This window comes from Capra hircus, chromosome 15 (genome assembly GCF_001704415.2).
Source record: "Capra hircus breed San Clemente chromosome 15, ASM170441v1, whole genome shotgun sequence".
NCBI classification, from domain to species: Eukaryota; Metazoa; Chordata; class Mammalia; order Artiodactyla; family Bovidae; genus Capra; species Capra hircus.
Genome location: NC_030822.1, coordinates 9388867 through 9409085, shown reverse-complemented (window position 1 = coordinate 9409085; position 20219 = coordinate 9388867). Strand labels below are relative to the sequence as shown.

Genomic DNA, 20219 nt, shown 5'->3' with positions numbered 1-20219 from the left:
ACAAGAAGGGCCAAGACGCTGGATCAGGGGTCAGGGAACTTTTCTGTAATGGGCCAGATAGTACAAATTTAGGCTCCGAGGCCAGCCTGCCTCTTGCAGCCACTCAGTTCTGCCATGATAGCCTGAAAACAGTGCAGAAGTACCTCGGGGAATGGGAATGATGAGGTCCAATAAAAAGTTACAGAGTCGGGCAGCAGGCTGGACAGGGCCTGTGGCCACAGCGCGCCAGCCCTGCCTCAGAGGGCGCCGTGATCCTTGCAGAGAACAGCTCGGCTCTGTGACAGCAAGCCTCAGTGTGGACCGTGGACAGTCTGGCCACCAGCTACTCCTCACAAGCTGCAGTGTGACCCGGAGCTGGCACCACAATGGAGAGCAGCTGCCTCACTCAGCAGGTTGTTCACCCAGCTGACAGTTTTGTTTGTTTTTTGAGGCAAGACTCTCTCCGTGAGAGAAGTGCTGCACAGCTGGGCTGGCACACGCTCCTTCCCCCTCACAGACCCGCAGCAGACAGAAGCCCCCACATCGAGCTGCACGACTCCCATTCACCAGGGAGCACTGACCACTTTGCTTACGGTCACCACAGCCGCAAGTGAAAGCCCAGAAGCCAACTTTCTTCCCTTCTCGCCCCCCCTCCTCTCCCAGGACGTGCCCCTCATCAGCCTGGCCAACATCCTGCACAACGCCAAGCTCTGGAACGACGCCGTCATCGTGGCCACCATGGCGGTGGAGATCGCGCCGCACTTCGCCGTCAACCACTTCACGCTGGGCAACGTATACGTGGCGATGGTGAGGCTGGCCTGGGAGCCGCGCGAACCACCCCTGCTGCCTTCTGTCAGGGCCACGTCTCTAGGTCCAAACCTCTGACTAGTCAGTGGCCTCTGGTTTCCTGTAAGTTTTGTGTCTAAAGTTGTGGCTCCCCACCACAGGTATAAGTCATGGTAGGGGGTTTGTAAGTTTTTTAAAAACACAGTAAACTCACCCAAGTATTTGCAGCTGTGCAGTCCTCACCATAGTTTAACGCTGACAGGCCCATTTACCTACTTTCCTGAAGACTGCACTTGTTCCAGAAAAGCCTCCCCCAACACTCCAGGTGGACACACGCACCCGGGCGCACTTACTGCCAGGCCGGGCCAGGTCCCCAGGACTGCTCCCATGTGCCCTGTGTGGATTTCCCTTGTTGTCTTTTCACCTTAGTTTTATAACTTTTGTTTTGAGTATTGGCATCTCCCACCAGACCAGGAGCTCCTTAGGGCCTCCTCTTCATCTCCCTGTTCCTAACTAGCACTTCATGGGGTTTGGCACATAGTAGGTGCTCACCAAAGGTTTAATGAATGGCAGAATGCCACTAGTTCCCTGGGATACCATTTACAGCCAAAATGGCAGAGCCGTCATCCAGAACCCTGTTGGGGTCAGAAGGAGGACCAGTGTCGGAACTCAAAGCCCCAGGGGTCTCGCAGAAGCTGTCATAGCTGAGTCTAACATGAGAGTCATGCCATCCGCTTTCATCCAAAGTTTAGGGTCCAGCATGAGGCTCTTTCCAAGGTGCTCTTGATAAAGGTTAATGTAACGAGCAGCTTCAGGCTCCAAGTTGTATGTGTCATCCTTCACTTCAAAGGCAGGAAATTTAATTTGGCCAGGTAGGGCTTGCTGAATGTGTGGATTTCCCTCTCTGCTTCTTAAAATTGAAGAATCTATTTTCGTCCCCAGTAAATGCAAAATTTGCTGCTATGAATGAGGAATTCTGCCTCTCATTTGGCTGGTAGGAGTCATTTAAGCAGTAGATTCGGGCTCTTCTTCGGGAGTATTAGTCTAAGTAAAAGATGAACACCTTCTGTGTGGCAGTGATCATTTCCAAACCAGGTTCGTATTTTCAAGTGTCAGGGAGAATAAGAAACTGCTTCAAAATTTACAAGTCTAATTGAGATACCTGACTTGACTTCCTTCTTTCCAGTTACAGTAGAAAATTCAAGCAGATGCAAAATAAGGTTTTGCCAGACATAGTTCTAGAGGTTTCTGTGAGGATTACCGGAAGGGACTCCATGCAGCCCCTGGCTCTGCGCCTGGCGCGCAGCAGGGCCCGGTGACAGTGGTTCCTGCCGTGGGGCCAGGTCTCTGGAGCTGGACCCCCTCTGCCTCTGGCTCTTGGGCTGTGCCACAGTTTTCTTTGTAATCTGTGACCTCGGGGATGGAGTTCGTTGTCCCCGGCACCTCAGTTTTCCTCAGAGATTTAGATGCACTGAGAAAATAACTGCAGGACCGTCACTGCCACAGACGTGCTCTTCAGGAAAAAAGGTGTCACCACATCTGTTGAGTCTGGTGGCCATACCCCTCTCACTCTGTCCCTCTGCCCCTCACAGGAAGAGTTTGAGAAAGCACTGGTGTGGTACGAGTCTACCCTGAAGCTGCAGCCCGAGTTTGTCCCCGCCAAGAACCGAATCCAGACCATCCAGTGTCACTTGATGCTGAAGAAGGGCCGGCGCTCTCCTTAGCTCATCCCTCCCGCCTCTCCTGTCTCTCTTCTCATGCTCTTCAAAAAATGAATAAGAAACCAATCATTGTCAGTATCTGCTTTTAATGTTGTGTGTGAAAATAACTGAATAAGACATATAACAGGACTTTTACATACGTGGGAATTGTTTTGTTTCTGTTTTTAAGTTCCTTCTTTCCCCCGGGCAGCCTCAGAAACGTAAATTTCTTAAAAGGAAAATGCAGCTTAAAGATATTGTGTAAATACTGAGCCAAGACATTTCTGGAGCCGTGCTCTGTCTCCAAAACCTCAATGCCTTTAGGGCTCTTCTCAGTGGTCCAGCCAGCGTCCGAAGCCACATGGCACCTTCTCCGCTTCTCGTCGCAGCCTCTGTGTCCATGGAAATGCAGAAGCCCGTCCGGCGCCAGTCAGCAAGAAGCACTGTTCCGCGCTCTTCCCACTAGCTCTCCACGCTGCCCCCCGGCCTTGACCGTTCCATGCTGCTACGTTACAAACTCTCAAAGGTAGTTTGCGGGGGGAGGGAGGAAGGGGAAATGATTTTAAAAACAAAATATTTACAACAACAGAAACCCTTAGGATCACCTGACCTTTGTGCTGTTATTTATGTTGGGGAGGGAGGGGGGCTGAGAAGGGGAAATCAGCAGTGTACAACATCGCTATCATTTGTACTTTAAATTGCAGATCACAAGGAAACCAATACGTTGACATCCTATATAACAGGTTTATATATATAGAATATGTATATTTGAAGCCCTCAGCAGACTGAGTCTGTGTTTTACTAACTCTTTGTTCGCCGTGTTACCCATCTTGGAATGAGGCGTGAGTGTCAGGTCCCTCTCCCTGAGGCCTTCAGACTGCACCCCTCAGGAGAGTGAGGAGCCAAGGCTGAGTGTTTCCTTACAATGCTTATACCTGTGGTCCCAGGAGAGTCAGAAACTCCAGGCATTTGGGAATCTTCAAGGGCACATACTGAGGACAAAAATAAAAGTCGTTTATGAACAAAATAGGCCTGTGGCGTGGTTTTTCTTTAGAATCAGGCTCATCCGGGCAGCTCTGAAGCCTCACTGTAACCCTGGGTCAGGTCTTCTCACATCCTGGGTTGTCTTTTTCTCTTTTTCCACAACAAAGTGAGCGGAGAAATAGTCCATCACTAGGTTTTACGGCTGATGATTCTACACGATGCATTTGACCACGGAAGATGCACAGTCAGCAGATGTTCAGAGTTGGCATGTGACCTTCCAGGGAAAAGAAGACGACTCTAAACCACAAAGTCACGTCCCCTGTGGTGAGCACCGATCCTAATGTTCTTCCGGGTGAGCTTTATGGGGAACCTCGGTGAGAGTCATACCAGTGTGAAATTGAGCACTCCTTTTGGGACAGGACTCTGCCGAACACAGGGTTTCCTAGAACACTATCAGACACCGATCATCTCAAATACTGGGTCACTGAACCCAGAGCATTTGGTTCTAGCACAGACTGTAATTTCTTAGAAGCAGGTGAGCAATTAGACATGCCTGTCCTTCTGTCTGTCTTTTGTGCAGCTCGAGTCCAGCTGATTTCAAGCAGTTTTATCAGATGTATTTTGAGAAGAGGCTCACTTTGTTGCTGGATAAAGTGAAGCTCTTTTCACTCAGAGTATCTTTGCCTATGTCTGAATATGTTCCCTGCTTCCCCACCTCTCAGCAATGTGGCATTTAGTTTTTCCTGAAACTTGCAACTATTGGTTTTTTTTTTTTTCATTTACATACAATGGGAAATTCATTCTGTGGTGTACAGTAATGTGAGGTTTTCTTTTTTTGTTTTTTCTCCTGGCACCATGCAGCATCGGGGATCTTAGTTCCTTAACCAGTAATTGAACCCGCGCCTCCTTGCATTGGAAGCACAGAGTCTTAACCACTGGACTGCCAGGGAAGTCCCTTTGTGAGTTTTGACAGATGCGTGGTCATGCAGCCACCACAACAATCAGGATATAAAACTTGGATCACCTCCAAAAGACTCTCTCACTCTGCCTCTTTGTAGCCAAACACCATCCTAAACCCTCAGCAACTTCTGACCCACTGTTTCTGTAGTTTTTCATTTTCTCCCACATGGTCAAGAAGTCAGACCCCAAAGGCTGTGTGCTGTATACTTCTGTGTACATGACATTATGGAACAGCAAAGGTAGATGACTTGAGGCAGAAGTATGCTTTTTAAGTTTAAAACAGGAGACTAGTGTGGCTGAAGAGGTGTAAGCAAGAGGGAAAATAATAGAGGAGATGAAGCCAGAGAGGTGAGCCAGATGTATAGTTTTTCGTGGGGTTGGTGTTATTTCTGTTGTAGGGCTTTATAAGTCATTGCAAAGTCACTGGTTTTAAGCAGAGGAATAATGATCTGACCTGTTTTAACAGGAATCAGGATTATTCTAGGATTTTTTTGACCTGAGTAATTAGAAGGAGGAAGCTATTGTTAACTCAGATAGGAAGATCAAAGTGAGGAATCTGGAGAGAAGATAAGGAATTCAGTTTTGTACAGATCATGTGAAGATACTGTGTAGCTAGTTGGGTAAATTGGGGTTAATAGAGGATATCCATGCTGGAGATACAAATTTGGAGGTCACAGCCATGGGAATAGTATTTGAAACCATGTGACTGAGGTCACAAAAGACATAAGAGAATACAGATAAGAGCACAGATCAGAACACAAAACAGAACTGGGAGATTCCAGTGTTATGGGGTCAAACAGTTTACATGCCCAACAACAATTTATTCCTGATGTACAAGAAATAATAGAGCAATTTGAAAAGAATGCTGAACATGTTCAAGCAGTTAAAAGACCGGCTTCCACGTAACATAAAGGATGAGCAAGTGGTGTGTCTGTTCGACTCTGCAGCCCCATGGACTGTAGCCCTCCAGACAACTCTGTCAAAAAGAACCACAGAACAATCCTTTTAAGTGAAAACTACTACTGAAATAAAAATCTAAATGAATGGGTTAAACAGACTAGACACAGCTGAAGAGAAAGTCAGTGAATTGTAGGGCAGAATGAAAGGGAATCTACCAAGGTGAAAAACAGGAATAAAAATTTCCTTAGATATTTGTATTAAACGCTTTTGTAGGGCAAACTCCTCACTTTCCAGCCTAGGAGTGAAAATGCTTGACTGCTTTCTTAAGCAGTCAAGCTTTTGAGTTAGGGTCCAGAAACAGAATACAACTCTTAATTTATTTCTAGAATTGGAAAAAGACTTAGTGGCAGGATTGAAGACCTCTGCTGATAAGAAGAGCTAGTGTTTGTCGTCATGTGTGTCCCTGTTCAAAGTACTTTACATGGATCAGGAGCAGTGGGTGGCTGGGAAGGACTGAGAGGCCAGACAGTAAGCTCTGCAGGCTAAGTGAGAACAGCTGCACTGGAGCTGTGTCTGATTTACTCTTCCTTCTCCCTTTTGATTTCCAGTCTCCTCTGATACTGCTGTTGCTTCTCGAGGGGTATTGCCGGGTTTGTCCACCATTATTAATTCAGTAGTTTATTAACTTCTTTAAAATCAAGCAACTGTTTTGTGTCAGGCCCATGTGCTATAAGAGTCAGGAATATAGACATTTTATTAGACACAGACCTAAGCATCTGACTGGAGACAAACTGTAGTCAGCAGACCCAAAATTTCCAAAGCAATCCTAAGGGGAAAGAACAAAGCTGGAGGCATAAGCCTCTCAGGCTTCAGACAATACTACAAAGCTACAGCAATCAATACAGCGTGGTATTGGCATGGAAACAGACATGGATCAATGGGACAGAAAAGAGCCCAGAAATAACCCCCACACCTGCAGTCAATTAATCTTCAACAAAGTACGCAAGAATACACAACAGAGAAAAGACAGTCTCTTCAGCAAGTAGTGTTGGGAAAGCTGGACAGCCACATGCAAATCTGTGAAGTTAGAACACACCTTCACACCATACACAAAAAAAACTCAAAATAAGACATGACACCATTAAACTCCTAGAAGAGAACCTAGACAAAACATCCTCTGACATAAATTGTAATGTTTTCTTAGGTCAGTCTCCCAAGGCAATAGAAATATAAGCATAAATATACAAATGGGACCTAATCAAACCTACAAGTTTTGCATACCAAAGGAAACCATAAATGAAATGAAAGCCTAGGGACCAGGAGAGAGTAATCTGCAAATGATGTGACCAACAAGGGCTAAATTTCCAAAACATACAAACCACTCACAGAAAAACCTCAATCAAAAAAATGGACAGAAGACATAAACACCCAGCTCCCTGAAGAATATACACAGATGGCCAAGAGGCAGATGGAAAGATGCTCGAAAGCACTAATCATTAGAGAAATGCAAGTCAAAACTACAATGAGGTGTCACTTCACACTGGTCAGAATGGTCATCATTACAAAGTTTACCAATAATAAATGAGAGGGTGTTGAGAAAAGGGAACCTTCCTACACTGTTGGTGGGAATGTAAATTGGTGCAGCCACTATGGAAGATAATATGGAGGTTCCTTACAAAACAAAGTTGAGTTACCCTACAATCCAGCAATTCCACTCCTGGGCATGTATCCAAAGAAAACCATAATTTGGAAAGATACATGTGCCCCAGTGTTCATGACAGCATTATTTACAATAGCCAAGACACGGAAGCAATCTAAATGTCCATCAGCAGATGAATGTCCATCAACAGATGAATGGATAAAGATGTGGAATATTACTCAGCCCCCCAAAATGAGCAAAATAATGCCATTTGCAGCCACATGAATGGACATAGAGATTATACTAAGTAAAGTTAGACAAGTAACATGATATTGCTAATATGTGGAATCTAAAAAAGGGTGCAAATGAACTTATTTCAAAACAAACAGATTCACAGACATAGGAAGCAAACTTAGGTTACCAAAGGGGAAAAGGGGGGAAGGGATGAATTATGAGTTGGGATTAGTAGATATGAACTACTATATTTAAAATAGATTTTTAAAGTCCTACTATATAGCACAGGGAACTATATTCAATATCTTATAATAATGCGTAATGGTAAAGAATCCGAAATAGTGTGTATATGTATATTCAGATATATATAAAATACATATATAGCTTATATATATATATCTCACGAGAATATGTATAAAACTGAATCACTTTGCTGTACACCAGAAACAAATACAACATTGTAAGTCAACTCTACTTCAACTTTTTTTTTTAAAGACACATGGTCAGCTCATTTCCATACAAGTGATGAGTGGCACCAAAGGGTAATTGCAGTGCTTGCTATAGGTACATGGCATCGTGAGGCACATGGACAATGCCTCTGAAAAACAGTGGAATTAAATAAGTGGGAAAAGGGGGAGAAGTGGGAGGAGTTGGCATCCAGAGAGTATCAGTGGCATGGTCCCAGGCAAGGCAAGGTGGAAGCTTGGTGCATGGGGGAAGCAACTGTAACTTTGAGTGCAAGCTGGAGGCACGGGGGTGGTGGCGGGGCATCTTCATTTCTCGAGGGACAAAGCCCAAAGTTCTTGGCTCTGCCCTTGCTGATTCTAACGACCTGGCCCAGACTCATCTCTCACACCGTCCCCTCCCACACTCTATTCTCCCACCATTATAGGGTCACCTGTGGGACCAGCACGGTGCCTGGCATGTGGTAAGTATTCAGTACGTGTTCAGGGAATGAAATATGAGTTGAAGAAAAAAAAAAGTATGGAAAGGCAGGCAGGGGGGCTCTGCTTGGAGTGTCCAAACTGAGGTTCCTGCACCTGGAAGAGGCTACACCACCCCAGGGGGCTCAGACAGTGAATCCATCAGAGAGCACTATTTCTGGGTCTTCAACATTCAGGAGTAGACTTTGTATCCGCTGATTCTCTCAGTCCTGTCTCTCCAACTAGGTTGTCCCTCCCTGAGGGCGGAGCCATGTCTGACGTCTCGCTCACAGTGCTGGACTTAAACAGGCTCCGAGTTAAGTGTCTGCCAGTGGAGCTGGACTTGCCTGACTGTCTCTCCAACTAGGTTGTCCCTCCTTGAGGGCGGAGCCATGTCTGACGTCTCGCTCACAGTGCTGGACTTCAACAGGCTCCGAGTTAAGTGTCTGCCAGTGGAGCTGGGCTTGCCTGTTTGCATCTCAGCGGAAAGGGGAAATATGGGATGAGATCCGACCGTTAGGAGAGCCACAAAAGCTGAAGTTAGAAGCTCATCTCCCCTGTTGCTGGCTCATCCACTGCTCTGCAGACAAGCAGGCATGGACTTCAGGGCAGAGTCCCTGGACCCAGGAAAGGGGGTTATCTGCACCAAGCTGTTCCCACCAGAGCCCCCTTTCTCCTTAACCAGGGCCCTTGAACAGTGAAACAGACTGGGTTTCCTCTATCAGCCTCTTAGCCAGATCAACAGTAGAGAGCCTGAGGCGTGTGTGGGTGTGTGTTGCAAGTACCATTGCAGAGAAGCAAGATATTTCCCTTAGATTGTTTTCCTAAAAAACCCTGCAATGTGAGTGGAAAGCCATCAGATCTCCAACAGCAGTAAGGAGAGGATCACGTCAATTGCACCGTCGTTCATTCAGCATTTACTAAGTATTTACGACACACCGGGTTCCCCATCCAGTGCTGGGGACACAGACCTGTGACCTATGAAAGAGAAGACTCACGGGAGAGACAAGGTCAGCACACCTGGGAGCAACCAGGGAACAGTTAAATACATGAAAGAAAAAAGGCTCAACTTGGCTCATTTTTTTAGAGAGATTCAAGTCAAAACTACAATGAGGTCTTTTCTCACATCAGTCAAAATGGCCATCATCAAAAAATCTACAAACAATAAATGCTGGAAGGGATGTGGAAAAAACCCTCTTGCACTGTTGATGGGAATGTAAATTAATACGGACACTATGGAGAACAGTATGGATATTCTTTAAAAAACTAGGAATAAAACTATCATATTGACCATCAATCCCACTACACTTAGCACGTACCAAGGGTCTGGCTGGACCTTCCTTTCAGTATGGGTCTGGGCTTGTACTCAGGTCATAGAAGCAGCCAGGCATGTTCAGAGAGGCTGAGCTCCCTGTGACAGGCCTCTGCAGAGATTTGGGGTTGGAGAGAATGGCCTAACAACGGAGGAGGTGAACTCTAGAAAAAAATGGGAGTCTGCTCTGATCCCAAGTGTGTCTGGAACCTGACGCCCATTTCTATTTCATACTATATGAAGGGACTTCCCTGGCGGTCCAGTGGTTAAGACCCTAAGCTTCCAGTGCAGGGGGTATGTGGGTTCAATCCCTGGTCAGAGAACTGAGGTCCCACCATGCTGCTCAGCATGGCTGAAATAAAGATTTTAAAAATCATACTGTATGAAAGATATAATTCATGTCTTGCAGTAGCAATGCTTCTCACTCAGGAGTTCATCTCCCCAGGGAAAATTTCCAGATTTTTTTGAGGAAAGGTCATATATAGCATAGAATTGGCCTCTGCAAACGTCCAGTCAAGGCCGAGCACTGAGGAATTGATGCTTTCAAACTGTGGTGCTAGAGAAGATTCTTGAGAGTCCCTTGGACTGCAAGGAGATCAAACTAGTTGGTCCTCAAGGAAATCAATCCTGAATATTCATTGGAAGGACTGATGCTGAAGCACCAATACTTTGGCCACCTGATGCGAAGAGCCAACTCATTAGAAAAGACCCCGATGCTGGAAAAGATTGAGGGCAGGAGGAAAAGGTGGCAACAGAGGATGAGATGGTTGGATGGCATCACCGACTCAATGGATGTGAATCTGAGCAAACTCTGGGAGATGGTGAAGGACAAGGAAGCCCGGCAAGATGCCGTCCATGGGGTCACAAAGAGTAGGACATGACTTGGAGCCTGAACAATGACAAAACGCCCAGTCATGTTGGCCCATGGAACACACACACTGGAGTCCCGCACCTCCAACTCCAACACACACGAAGGCAGGATCGGATACTTCAAAATGTGAACGCATTCAAAATCAAGACATTATTACACCAGGTGCCAGTGATGGGAAGCGGCGCTGAGAACCCCTACAGGCCTGAGGAGCTGTGGTCTTGGGTCCCCTGCCAGGACAGGGCTTAGGCCTCAGGGACAGGATTAATGGGGCTGGACTCTGTCTAAGGCCAGGAGCGGGGGCCTGAGCCAGAGCAGGCAGCCCCTCCTCCACCAGGTAAAACTATTAGGATCTTGAGCCCCTAAGAAAACCATAGTTCAAAAAGACACATGTACCCCAGAAATGGCATGAATGAACTTTTATTTACAAAATAGGAACAGACTCATGGACATAGAAAACAAACTCACAGTTACTGAAAGGAAAAGGTTCCGGGGAGGGCATGCTAACTTCATACAATTGGCAGATGGGAACCTGGAGCTTCTCCAAGAAGGCCTCTCTCAGAGTTCTGAGAATGGGTCCAGAGTCGTTCTCACCAGGCCTTCTCTCTACAGCCACTGGCCTTGGGGTGAGGCTAGTGAAAACCAGGGGCCCAGGGATAAGGGGCCAGGCCAACTTCTGCCCACTGCTCTCCAAATCCTGCAGGTGGCAGCTGGACACAAGGCTGAGCATCTGAAGACCAGACAAAGTGGGGACCACGTGGCGTTCCAGACCCGGGGATGCTCACCATCAGCACAGCCTGGAGTCCTGCCTGCGGAGGACGGTAAAACAACAGGGAGATGGAGGCGCCCACAGACCCCGCTGTCCACAGCGGCAGCCGCGAACCAGTCTGCCTACTGACGTTAACATTTAAACTCATCAAAATGGGATAAAACTAAAGATTCAGTTCCGTTGGTTGCACCAGTCATGTTTCAAGTGCTCAGCAGCCACACAGGGCTGCTGTATTGGACAGTGCAGATACGAGACATCTCCATCAGCAGAGTGTCCCACGCGGGGACCACTGCCCTGGACAGTGAGCTCCAACCTGCCCCAAGGGTATGAACACCCAGGCACCAGACAAGCCTGCGTCAACCCCAGAGAACGTCCATTCAGAAGGCTCCGAGAGTGGGTCCCCGGATCCAGACCCTTCCTCACCTCCTTCTCTTATTCCTTTCCAGTTTTATGGAGAGAGAGTTGACATGCAGTCCTGTAAGAGTCTAAAGCGTGCTGCCTAACGACTTGACTTACATAGTTTGTGAAATGATGACCACAGTAAGTTTCATGAACATCCATCACCTCTTATATTGGAACGGCCAAAAAAAAGTTCATTTGGGTTTATCATAACATCTGATGGAAAAAAAACGAACTTTTTGGCCAGCCCGATAGATACAAAAAGGAAAAAACGTTTTTGTTCTTTTGTTTTCCTGTGATGAGACCTCTTAAGATCTACTCTCTTAAAAAGTTTCAAACACACCATGGAGCAGTGTTAAGTATAGCCATCAAGCTGTATATTACATCCTTGGTACTTTTTAATCCTAAGACTGGAAGTTGGTACCTTTCAACTGCATTCATCCATTTCTTCCTCCCCTTCTTCTTCTTAGGAAATAATCATTACTTCTCAAAGGCCCTGAGACCTCAAGGACCCCGGATGGTTTAGGCTCCTTCAGGCCTCAGGGCCTTTGAACCTGCTTTCACCTCTCCCAGGGATGCCAGGATGCTCTCTCGCATCTACATACCAAACAGTGAGCACCGTTCCGGGGCTGTTGATACCTGCCCATCCCCTCAGCACCGCATCAACATGCCCACAGCTGCCACCTGGGGACTGTGCCAGCTGTGGGGGCCGTCTGGCCCTTGCACAGGCAGACAGTGCTGGGGAGTTAATGCCCCGACAGATGGGGTGCTGGTGCACAGACACCTCTTGAGTGGATCCCTCTGAGAGCTATTCTACATGTGCTGCAGAGGCCCGAGTTTCGGCGTCCCCAGGGGCAACTGGCCTGAATAGACAGATGCCCTTTACCAGCTTTCTCCCACCCCATTCGACTTCTCACTCCTCACTGGTGTTTCCTCGGATCACTTCCCAAATGACTGGAGTGACTGGGCAGGAGATGTCACTCACGGAGAAAAGAAAGTCAAAGGAAAATTCAGGTTTGGGGTTAAAGGTGAGGAGTTCTGTGTTGGAGAGTGACGGATTTAGAAATCTATCACTATCTGTCATTATCAATTTCTAAATCGAAAAGTGTATATAATAAATATATACACCGTTTTTATATTCTTAAGAATATGTTACTTGCTGTAGCACTTTGAACATGATGGGTGGCAACTACATCCAAGGGGTGGGTGGAGCCTTGGCTGAGGCTGGGCGATGCTGGGATGATGATGAGCAAAGTGAGAAGGAACAACGGCCAAGGACAGCACCCTCAAGAACACCAGTAACTCCTCACCCCAGGCCCTCATCTGGAATCTGCTAGAAAATCTCTCTCGGACTTCCCCGGTGATCCAGTGGTCAAGAATCCACCTGCCAACGCAGGGGGCGTGGGTTCGATCCCTCGTCTGGGAAGATTCCACATACCACGGGGCAACTAAGCCCGTGCACCACAACTACCGCGCCCACATGCTCTAGAGAAGCCCGCGGTCCATGATGAGAGAAGCCGCTGCAGTGAGGAGCCCTGGGCCACAGCTAGAGAGAGCCCACACACCGCGATGAAGAGTCAGAGCAGCCACAAACCAACCAGTCAATAAGCAGGCTGTAAGAAAATGCCTCTCTGTCCATGAAGACGGACAGCCTCTGCTTCTGCGTCACCTTCTCGGGGAAGCCTCTCGCCAAGCACAGCGATCTGGTGCAGCGGCGGTCACACTGCAGCCATAAGGTGCTCGCTGTGAGTCTCCCCTCTCCCCTCGCTCCCAGGCCCCAAGGTCAGGGCTGGTTCAATCACGTTTGAGTCCCTGGTGCTTGGTACAGTGTTCAGCAAAGGTTTGCAGGTGAATGAATGACTGAAGGAGCCCATTCTCCGAGGTCTGTGACATACTCTGCACTTCCTGTCTTTCTGGAAGGAGACTTTCCTGCCTGGGAGGATACTGCCTCTGGAAGGAGCCCTTCAGCCAGGGAAGTACCAGTGACCTACCTGAGGAATGTGGCCCAACCCCACAGCCTGGCTTTCAAAGCCCTCCATGGGGAAGATCCATCCTTTTCTCCACTGCCTGTCAAAATCCTAGACTTTCTTCGAGATTCATATTTTTCCTGATCACCTTCTCCCAATTATTCGGAAGTAACTGCTCTAATTCTCTTAACATCTTATCTGATCTCTTTTGTGGTATTTTGATCATGTTCTACCTTTTCTGTATTTATTCAGTTCAGTTCAGTCGCTCAGTCATGTCTGACTCTTTGCGACCCCATGGTCTGCAGCACACCAGGCTTCCCTGTCCATCACCAACTCCTGGAGTCCTCCCAAACTCATGTCCATTGAGTCAGTGACGCCATCCAACCATCTCAACCTCTGTCGTCCCCTTCTCCTCCTGCCCTCAATCTTCCCCAGCATTAGGGTCTTTTCTAAGGAGTCAGTTCTTCACATCAGGTAGCCAAAGGATTGGAGCTTCAACTTCAGCATCAGTCCTACCAATGAATATTCAGGACTGATTTCCTTTATGATTGACTGGTTGGATCCCTTGCAGTCCAAGGGACTCTCAAGAGTCTTCTCCAACTCCACAGTTGAAAAACATCAATTCTTCAGTGCTCAGCTTTCTTTCTAGTCCAACTCTTACATCCATACATGACTACTGGAAAAACCATAGCTTTGACTAGACAGACCTTTGTTGGCAAAGTAATGAATCTGCTTTTTAATACGCTGTCTAGGTTGGTTATAACTTTTCTTCCAAGGAGCAAGCATCTTTTAATGTCATGGCTGTAATCACCATCAGCAGTGATTCTGAAGCAAAAAAAATAAAGTTTCTCACTGTTTCCCCTCTATTTCCCATGAAGTGATGGGAGCAGATGCCATGATCTTAGTTTTCTGAATGTTCAGTTTTAAGCCAACTCTTTCACTGTCCCCTTTTACTTTCATCTAGAGGCTCTTTAGTTCTTCTTCAGTTCAGTCCAGTCGCTCAGTAGTGTCCGACTCTCTGCGACCCCATGAATCACAGCACACCAGGCCTCTCTGTCCATCACCAATTCCCAGAGTTTACCCAAACTCATGTGCATTGAGTCGGTGATGCCATCCGGCCATCTCATCCTCTGTCGACCCCTTCTCCTCCTGCCCCCAATCCCTCCCAGCATCAGGGTCTTGCTGAGTTCTTCTTCACTTTCTGCCATAAGGGTGGTGTCATCTGCATATCTGAGGCTATTGATATTTCTCCCAGCAGTCTTGATTCCAGATTGTGCTTCATCCAGCCCAGCATTTTGCATGATGTACTCTGCATATAAGTTAAATAAGTAGGGTGACAATATACAGCCTTGATGTACTCCTGTCCAGATTTAGAACCAGTCTGTTGTTCCATGTCCAGTATTTATTATATATATATATAGTATATATATATATATATACTATTGTTATATTCTTAAGAATATTTTACTTTCTGTACCACTTTGAACATGATAGGTGGCAGATATTCAGGATTATTTACTGAATTCCAAATGAATTTCCTTAAAGATATCTAGCCAAGAGGAAATCTACAGAAATCTCTGATAAATGGGCCTTTGTATCAGTCAGCTATCACTGCATAACAAGCTATCCCAAACTCAGTGGCCTAAAATAACACTTATTTTGATACCTTACCTATCTTTAGATTGACTATGAGTAGGCTCAACAAGGCTGGGCTCAAATGGGGCTCAGGGGTCTGCTGACTTTACTGGGGTCACTTCTGTATCTAGAGATTGGTTTGGGGACAGTCCTTTAGGCTGGGCTTGACTGGACAGCTTCTTTGGGGCACATGTCTCTCATCCTCTTCCGAGGATCAGCTAGCCCAGAATATTCTCATGGCAATGGCAGAAGCACCAGGGAACAAGCCCAGTCACGGGAGCATGTTTAAATACCCTGCTCATGCCACATCTGCCAAAATCCACTGTCTAGGATGGGGGAATTACAACTCGCTCTCAAAGTCACAGGGCAATGGGCACGGATATAAGGACTGAAAAATTGGGAGCATTAACACAATCTGCCACGGTCTTCTTCCAAGTTTTGCTGTCAGGAAGCCGGGTAAACAGAACATGTGCTTTGCGCTCCGTCCAACCCACAGCCCCAGAGTGTCACTTTGGGGTAAACTCAGTGCTACTCTGGGTGAGCTTTTAGGGCGTCACTTCCCCAGTAGCCCCTCTGTTATAACACACCCCACATGGTTCTATGGTCGTTTCTGAGACGGTTAAAGCTTAGAGCCCTTTTAAGGAGGAGCTGAATAAGGTTTCTCATGCTTTCCTTGAGCCTTGTGCAACAATGTATCTTGCCTAAGAACTGGTCCTTCTTTAGGAGTTAATAATCATACCGCACAATGTCTTACTCATGCAAATACTTGACTTGTACCCCTGATTACACAGCAACAGTAGCACTGAGTTCACCCCAAAGTGACACAGAGATGGTTGCCCAAACCCTTCTCCCTGGCTAATCTTGTGCCAAAGTTATCTCAGGATGTATGCCTTGGGAAAGAATCTGGTGGAACTCTAACAACCTTGAGGTATTCTTTTTATCTTCTCAGCAGCCAGTTGAGAAGTATATAAGGCCCTGCTTAAACTAGTGAGGATGGGTATTCTTTTGACCCCCTTCTGATGTCTATGTCAAAAGCTTCCTCTGTCCTGTCACTTTAAATAAAAATCTTTGCTGCACGAAGCTGAGTGACTGAGACTGTGTCTTTGGTCCCACAGTTAAATCTTCTCCTTCGGAGACCACGAACACGGCCCCGAACACTGTTCACTGTAAGCAACCGGTTTTGGGGTGTCTCTCTCCTCCGTTACACTGGGTGCCCCTGTCTTATTCATCTAGAATCCCGAGTGGATGCCCATAAACACCAATTTTTTGTGTGTGTGGGGCTCTCCTGGGTCTTCACTGCTGCGTGTGAGCTTTCTCTAGTTGTGGCGAGCAGAGCCTGCTCTCTAGCTGTGGCTCACAGGCGTGCCATCGGGGCGGCTTCTCTTGGCACAGAGCTCAGGTTTTAGGCCTGCAGGCCCAGTAGTTGCGCTGAGCAGGCTTAGTTGCCCTGAGGCAATGTTGAATCTTCTTGGATCAGGATCGAACCTATGTCCCTGGCACTGGTAGGTGGATTCTTATCCACTGGACCACCAGGAAAGTGCCCCCAAAACTCCTCCTGAACGCTGAGTGAATGGCAGTACATTTCTGACCACCATGACCACTCCCTTCCCCGTCTGCCTCTTTTTTGACCTTTTATCTTGTTTTCCAGGTATTGCTGGTTCATCTGTTGTGCTTAGAATTCATCATCAGTGTCACATGGCTGACTTTTTACTCGCAGAATATTCAAGGCAGTCACCTCAAAAGGCTACAGTTTTCCACACTCTTTCCCCACTCTGAATTCTGAAGGAAGTTTCCAGAACTCCCACAGTAAGCCTGTCATGTTCACCGGAACACTCCTGAGGGTGACAAATGTTCGCCTTGTTAAGGTGGATGGAATTTTTGGAAACAGCTGACAGTCATTCGGATCCAAAGCTGGTGACTCAGGTGGGTGATCAAGCTGGGTCACTCTGGGGACAGAAATGAGCTGTGGTCAGAGAGAGGCGAGCCCGTGCTGTCCCCGTAGTTTTAAAGCTGTTCCTGAGGACAGGTCCAAGGAGCCGCAGCTGAAGAGAAAATAATCATCTGAGCACGCCAGCCCCTCCCAAAGTGACTGTTGTGCTGGGGGCCCTACGCTGCTGCCTACTTTACCTCTGGTTCTGGTTCTTTTAACTCCTTTGAGAATGTGATGAAAGCTCTGGACCTCCTCTCCAGACAAACGCCCGTCTGGCGCGTCTAACTTCGGGAGGCCAGTGGACCCGCGCCGAGGCCCAGCCAAGGACCCCAGTTGGAGCTTCCGTTTGGAATGCACAGGCTACCCAGTGCGAAGGCAGCAGAGAGCAACGGGGCCGCTTTCCTTCCTTCCTTTCTGCCCACACCCCTCACCCTGAGCCCAGCCCAGGTCCTTGACCTAACAGATTCTCCAGGAAGACCATGTGAGCTCCCGGCCGCTCTCCTTCACTCCGAGATCGTCTCCGGGGACGAGGGTCCCTGTGGCCAGCTTGTCCCCTCAGCAGCTGTCAGGTGGACCGTGCCGTCTGCGCGTGGTGAGCCTTCTCAGGATGGCTGGGCTTCAGCCTCCGCGAGGTTCGTGCTGGGGAAGAAGCGGGAAGGAGCCTCGCTGCTTCAGTTAGACTCGGGGCGCCCTAGGGGTCAAGGCCAGGAATGTCCTTTACTTTGGGTGCTCGAGGGCCACGACAGACCAGCTCCCGCGTCCTTGGCGCCCCTCCCTTCAGGCACCTGTCAGGATGCTCTGAACCGCCGCCAAGGGCGCAGGGGCGGGAAACGCCTGCCATGAGGCCTGGCAGCCACAAGAGGGAGCCATCTGTCCTGAAAGCCCAGGCGTCTGGCTGGAATCGTGACTCCCACCTTCACCACCTCCCCGCCCCGTCACCCCCGACACCCACGCAGGCTCGCGGTCATGTTAGGTGCTGACGGCGGGCGGGGGCAGAGCTGGGGGTGCAGGTGGCCGCCAGCTGAGACAGATCGTCCCCCAGCGACCTTCTTCTCACTCAGGCGGGTGCGATGGCCACAGCCACCCCCAAAGCCTCTGAGCTCTCAGACCTTTTATAAAGGTGCTCCCTCGTCTAACTTTTTCTTTTCTTTATGGCAAAAGCAACCCACGTTCAAAGGGGATAATGAGAAAATTCAGACATGCAAAGGACACCTTGTAACCAGCTCTTTCTCAGAAATAAGTCTGGTCACCACAACAGGAGCGCACTCTGCCTGAGACCCTCAGGAAGGTAACAAGAGTAGGGGAGCCTCCCAGGGAGAACGGGGGTGCCTTTGTGTCGAAGTGTATCTCAGCAGTGTGCATAGAGCCGGTGACACCTCCAGGGTTCCGAGCCACAGGTGCCCGGAGGAAGAAGTGTGTGGCCGGGGAGAGGAGGGAAGGAAGCTGGTCCCCACCGAGCAAGCCGTGCCCGCCCCATGTATCACACGCTCACGCGTGCTGGTTTGCAGCGAGAGCAACTGAGACCCAGATGGGCTCACTCCCTCTGGGTCACGCAGCCAGTGAAGTGCCGGACCCCCCGACCTGAAGTCAGGATGTCTCGCTCCAGAAGCTGCCGCCTTTACTAACACTGATGCTGGGCCTTTCGGGGCAAGGGTCTGTCCTCAGGCTCAGAGAACGGGGCCCAGCTCCGCATGACCCACCTGCACCCACACCATCACCCACATCCCCAGAGTTAGCAGGACAGCCGCAAGCTGGGAGGGCCCCTCAGGCTGTCGACATCTGGTCCTGACCTCATGGCCCCTGCCCTAAACCTAGCTGTCAGGAGGCCTCAGAGTGGGCAGAGCTGGGCGTTCCAGGAAGGTCCTTGGGATGCCCACAGCTTGCTCAGCCAAGGGTCTCCCACGTGGCCTGACAGAAACGTTCGCTCTTGTCTCCCCGCTGAGGCTCTGCAGAATGGGTCCACAGAGACTTGATTCCTCTACTCCAGAAAGAAACCCCTGCAGCCCTTCCTGGGGTGGGAGTGCGGGGAACAGGCTGCTCTGAGAACAGCCCCCACCGCGCCCTGCTCCCAACCTCCCTTTCTCAGGACACCTCTTTCTAGACTCAGCCTGGAGGCCCAGAAAGGCCTCCCCTGGTTGCCAGGGCAACCGCTCCATTGTTTCCTGCCGCAGGAGTGGAGCCTGCAGCCCCCACCCCCCCACCCCCCGCATCCAGTTCCTAGACCCCCACTCTCCCTACGGTTCTTGAGCTGGTGGAGCCCACAGGGCCCCATTCTACTCCTCCGGGCCTCTTTGTCACAGCAGGATGCTGAGGAGGGGGAGACAGGCGGACTGGTCACCATGCCAACATCACTTTGCCAACATCTCCAGAGGGCAGGGAGGGGCTGGGGCGTCGCTCATCCAGCCTTCTGGGGAGTGGTTTGTCTCTCCCTTGGGTCACCTGCCAAGCACCCCCACCCCCACCCCCCCAACCCGGCTGCCGGCCCAGCCACCATCCTTGGCGTCCATGGCTGGAGGGGATTCCACTGGCTCTCCGCCTTTCACCCAGTTTGCGCTGTTTTCGCTCAGTGAAGCGCAGCTCGGAGCTCAGGCTTCACACCCATCCTGAAGTTTCACCAGCAGATGGGGCCTGGGCTATGGGAGAGGAGCCAGGCTGTGCCCTGGAGCCGGGGGCCACGGTTCCTCCTCCATTCACGCCTTCACTCACTCTCATTCATTCAACAACATAACCCCCAGGCTGACGCAGGACCACTTCAATATTATTAAAACCACTTTACAGAAGGAGAACTCTTACTCCAAGAGGTAAATGGCCCAAAGTACCCCAAATATTAAGTGTCCGAGGCAGGATTTAATCTCAGGTCTGGCTGCCTCTAGTATTGCTGCCTGTAAGTCAAGACAGGACTACATTCTCCCCACCACTGACAGTATCTTGACCGCCTCGGGCACCATATGTAGATTGATTATTGACTGGAAAATAAAGGTCATTACAAGGAAGTTAAGGGCAGGGCGCTTTGCACATAATAAGTATGGAGTGGATGCGGGATGGATGGACGAACAGATGCACAGAGAGTATTAAGGGCAACTGTTCAGTCACTCCTTCGTTCATCTGTACATTCATTCAGTGAATATTTACTGAGGACTTCGGTGTGCCAGGCATCGTGCTGGGCACTGTGGGCACGGGAAACAATCCATCTCTGGTCCCCAGTCTGGGGAGAGCGGTGGGCAGGGAACCCGC

At 48.9% G+C, this 20219-nt stretch overlaps 1 protein-coding gene across 2 annotated transcripts in view; it reads left to right on the top strand.

The window, feature by feature from the left end:
* The window catches only part of TTC17 (tetratricopeptide repeat domain 17), a 125614-nt gene extending 122122 nt beyond the window's left edge, over nt 1-3492 (top strand). For both annotated transcript variants that reach the window (XM_018059224.1, XM_013969875.2), the window contains 2 exons: nt 643-786; nt 2358-3492. In XM_018059224.1, the coding sequence (XP_017914713.1) occupies nt 643-786; nt 2358-2489 (276 nt within the window). In that variant the 3' untranslated portion in view covers nt 2490-3492. The remainder of the gene's footprint in view (nt 1-642; nt 787-2357) is intronic.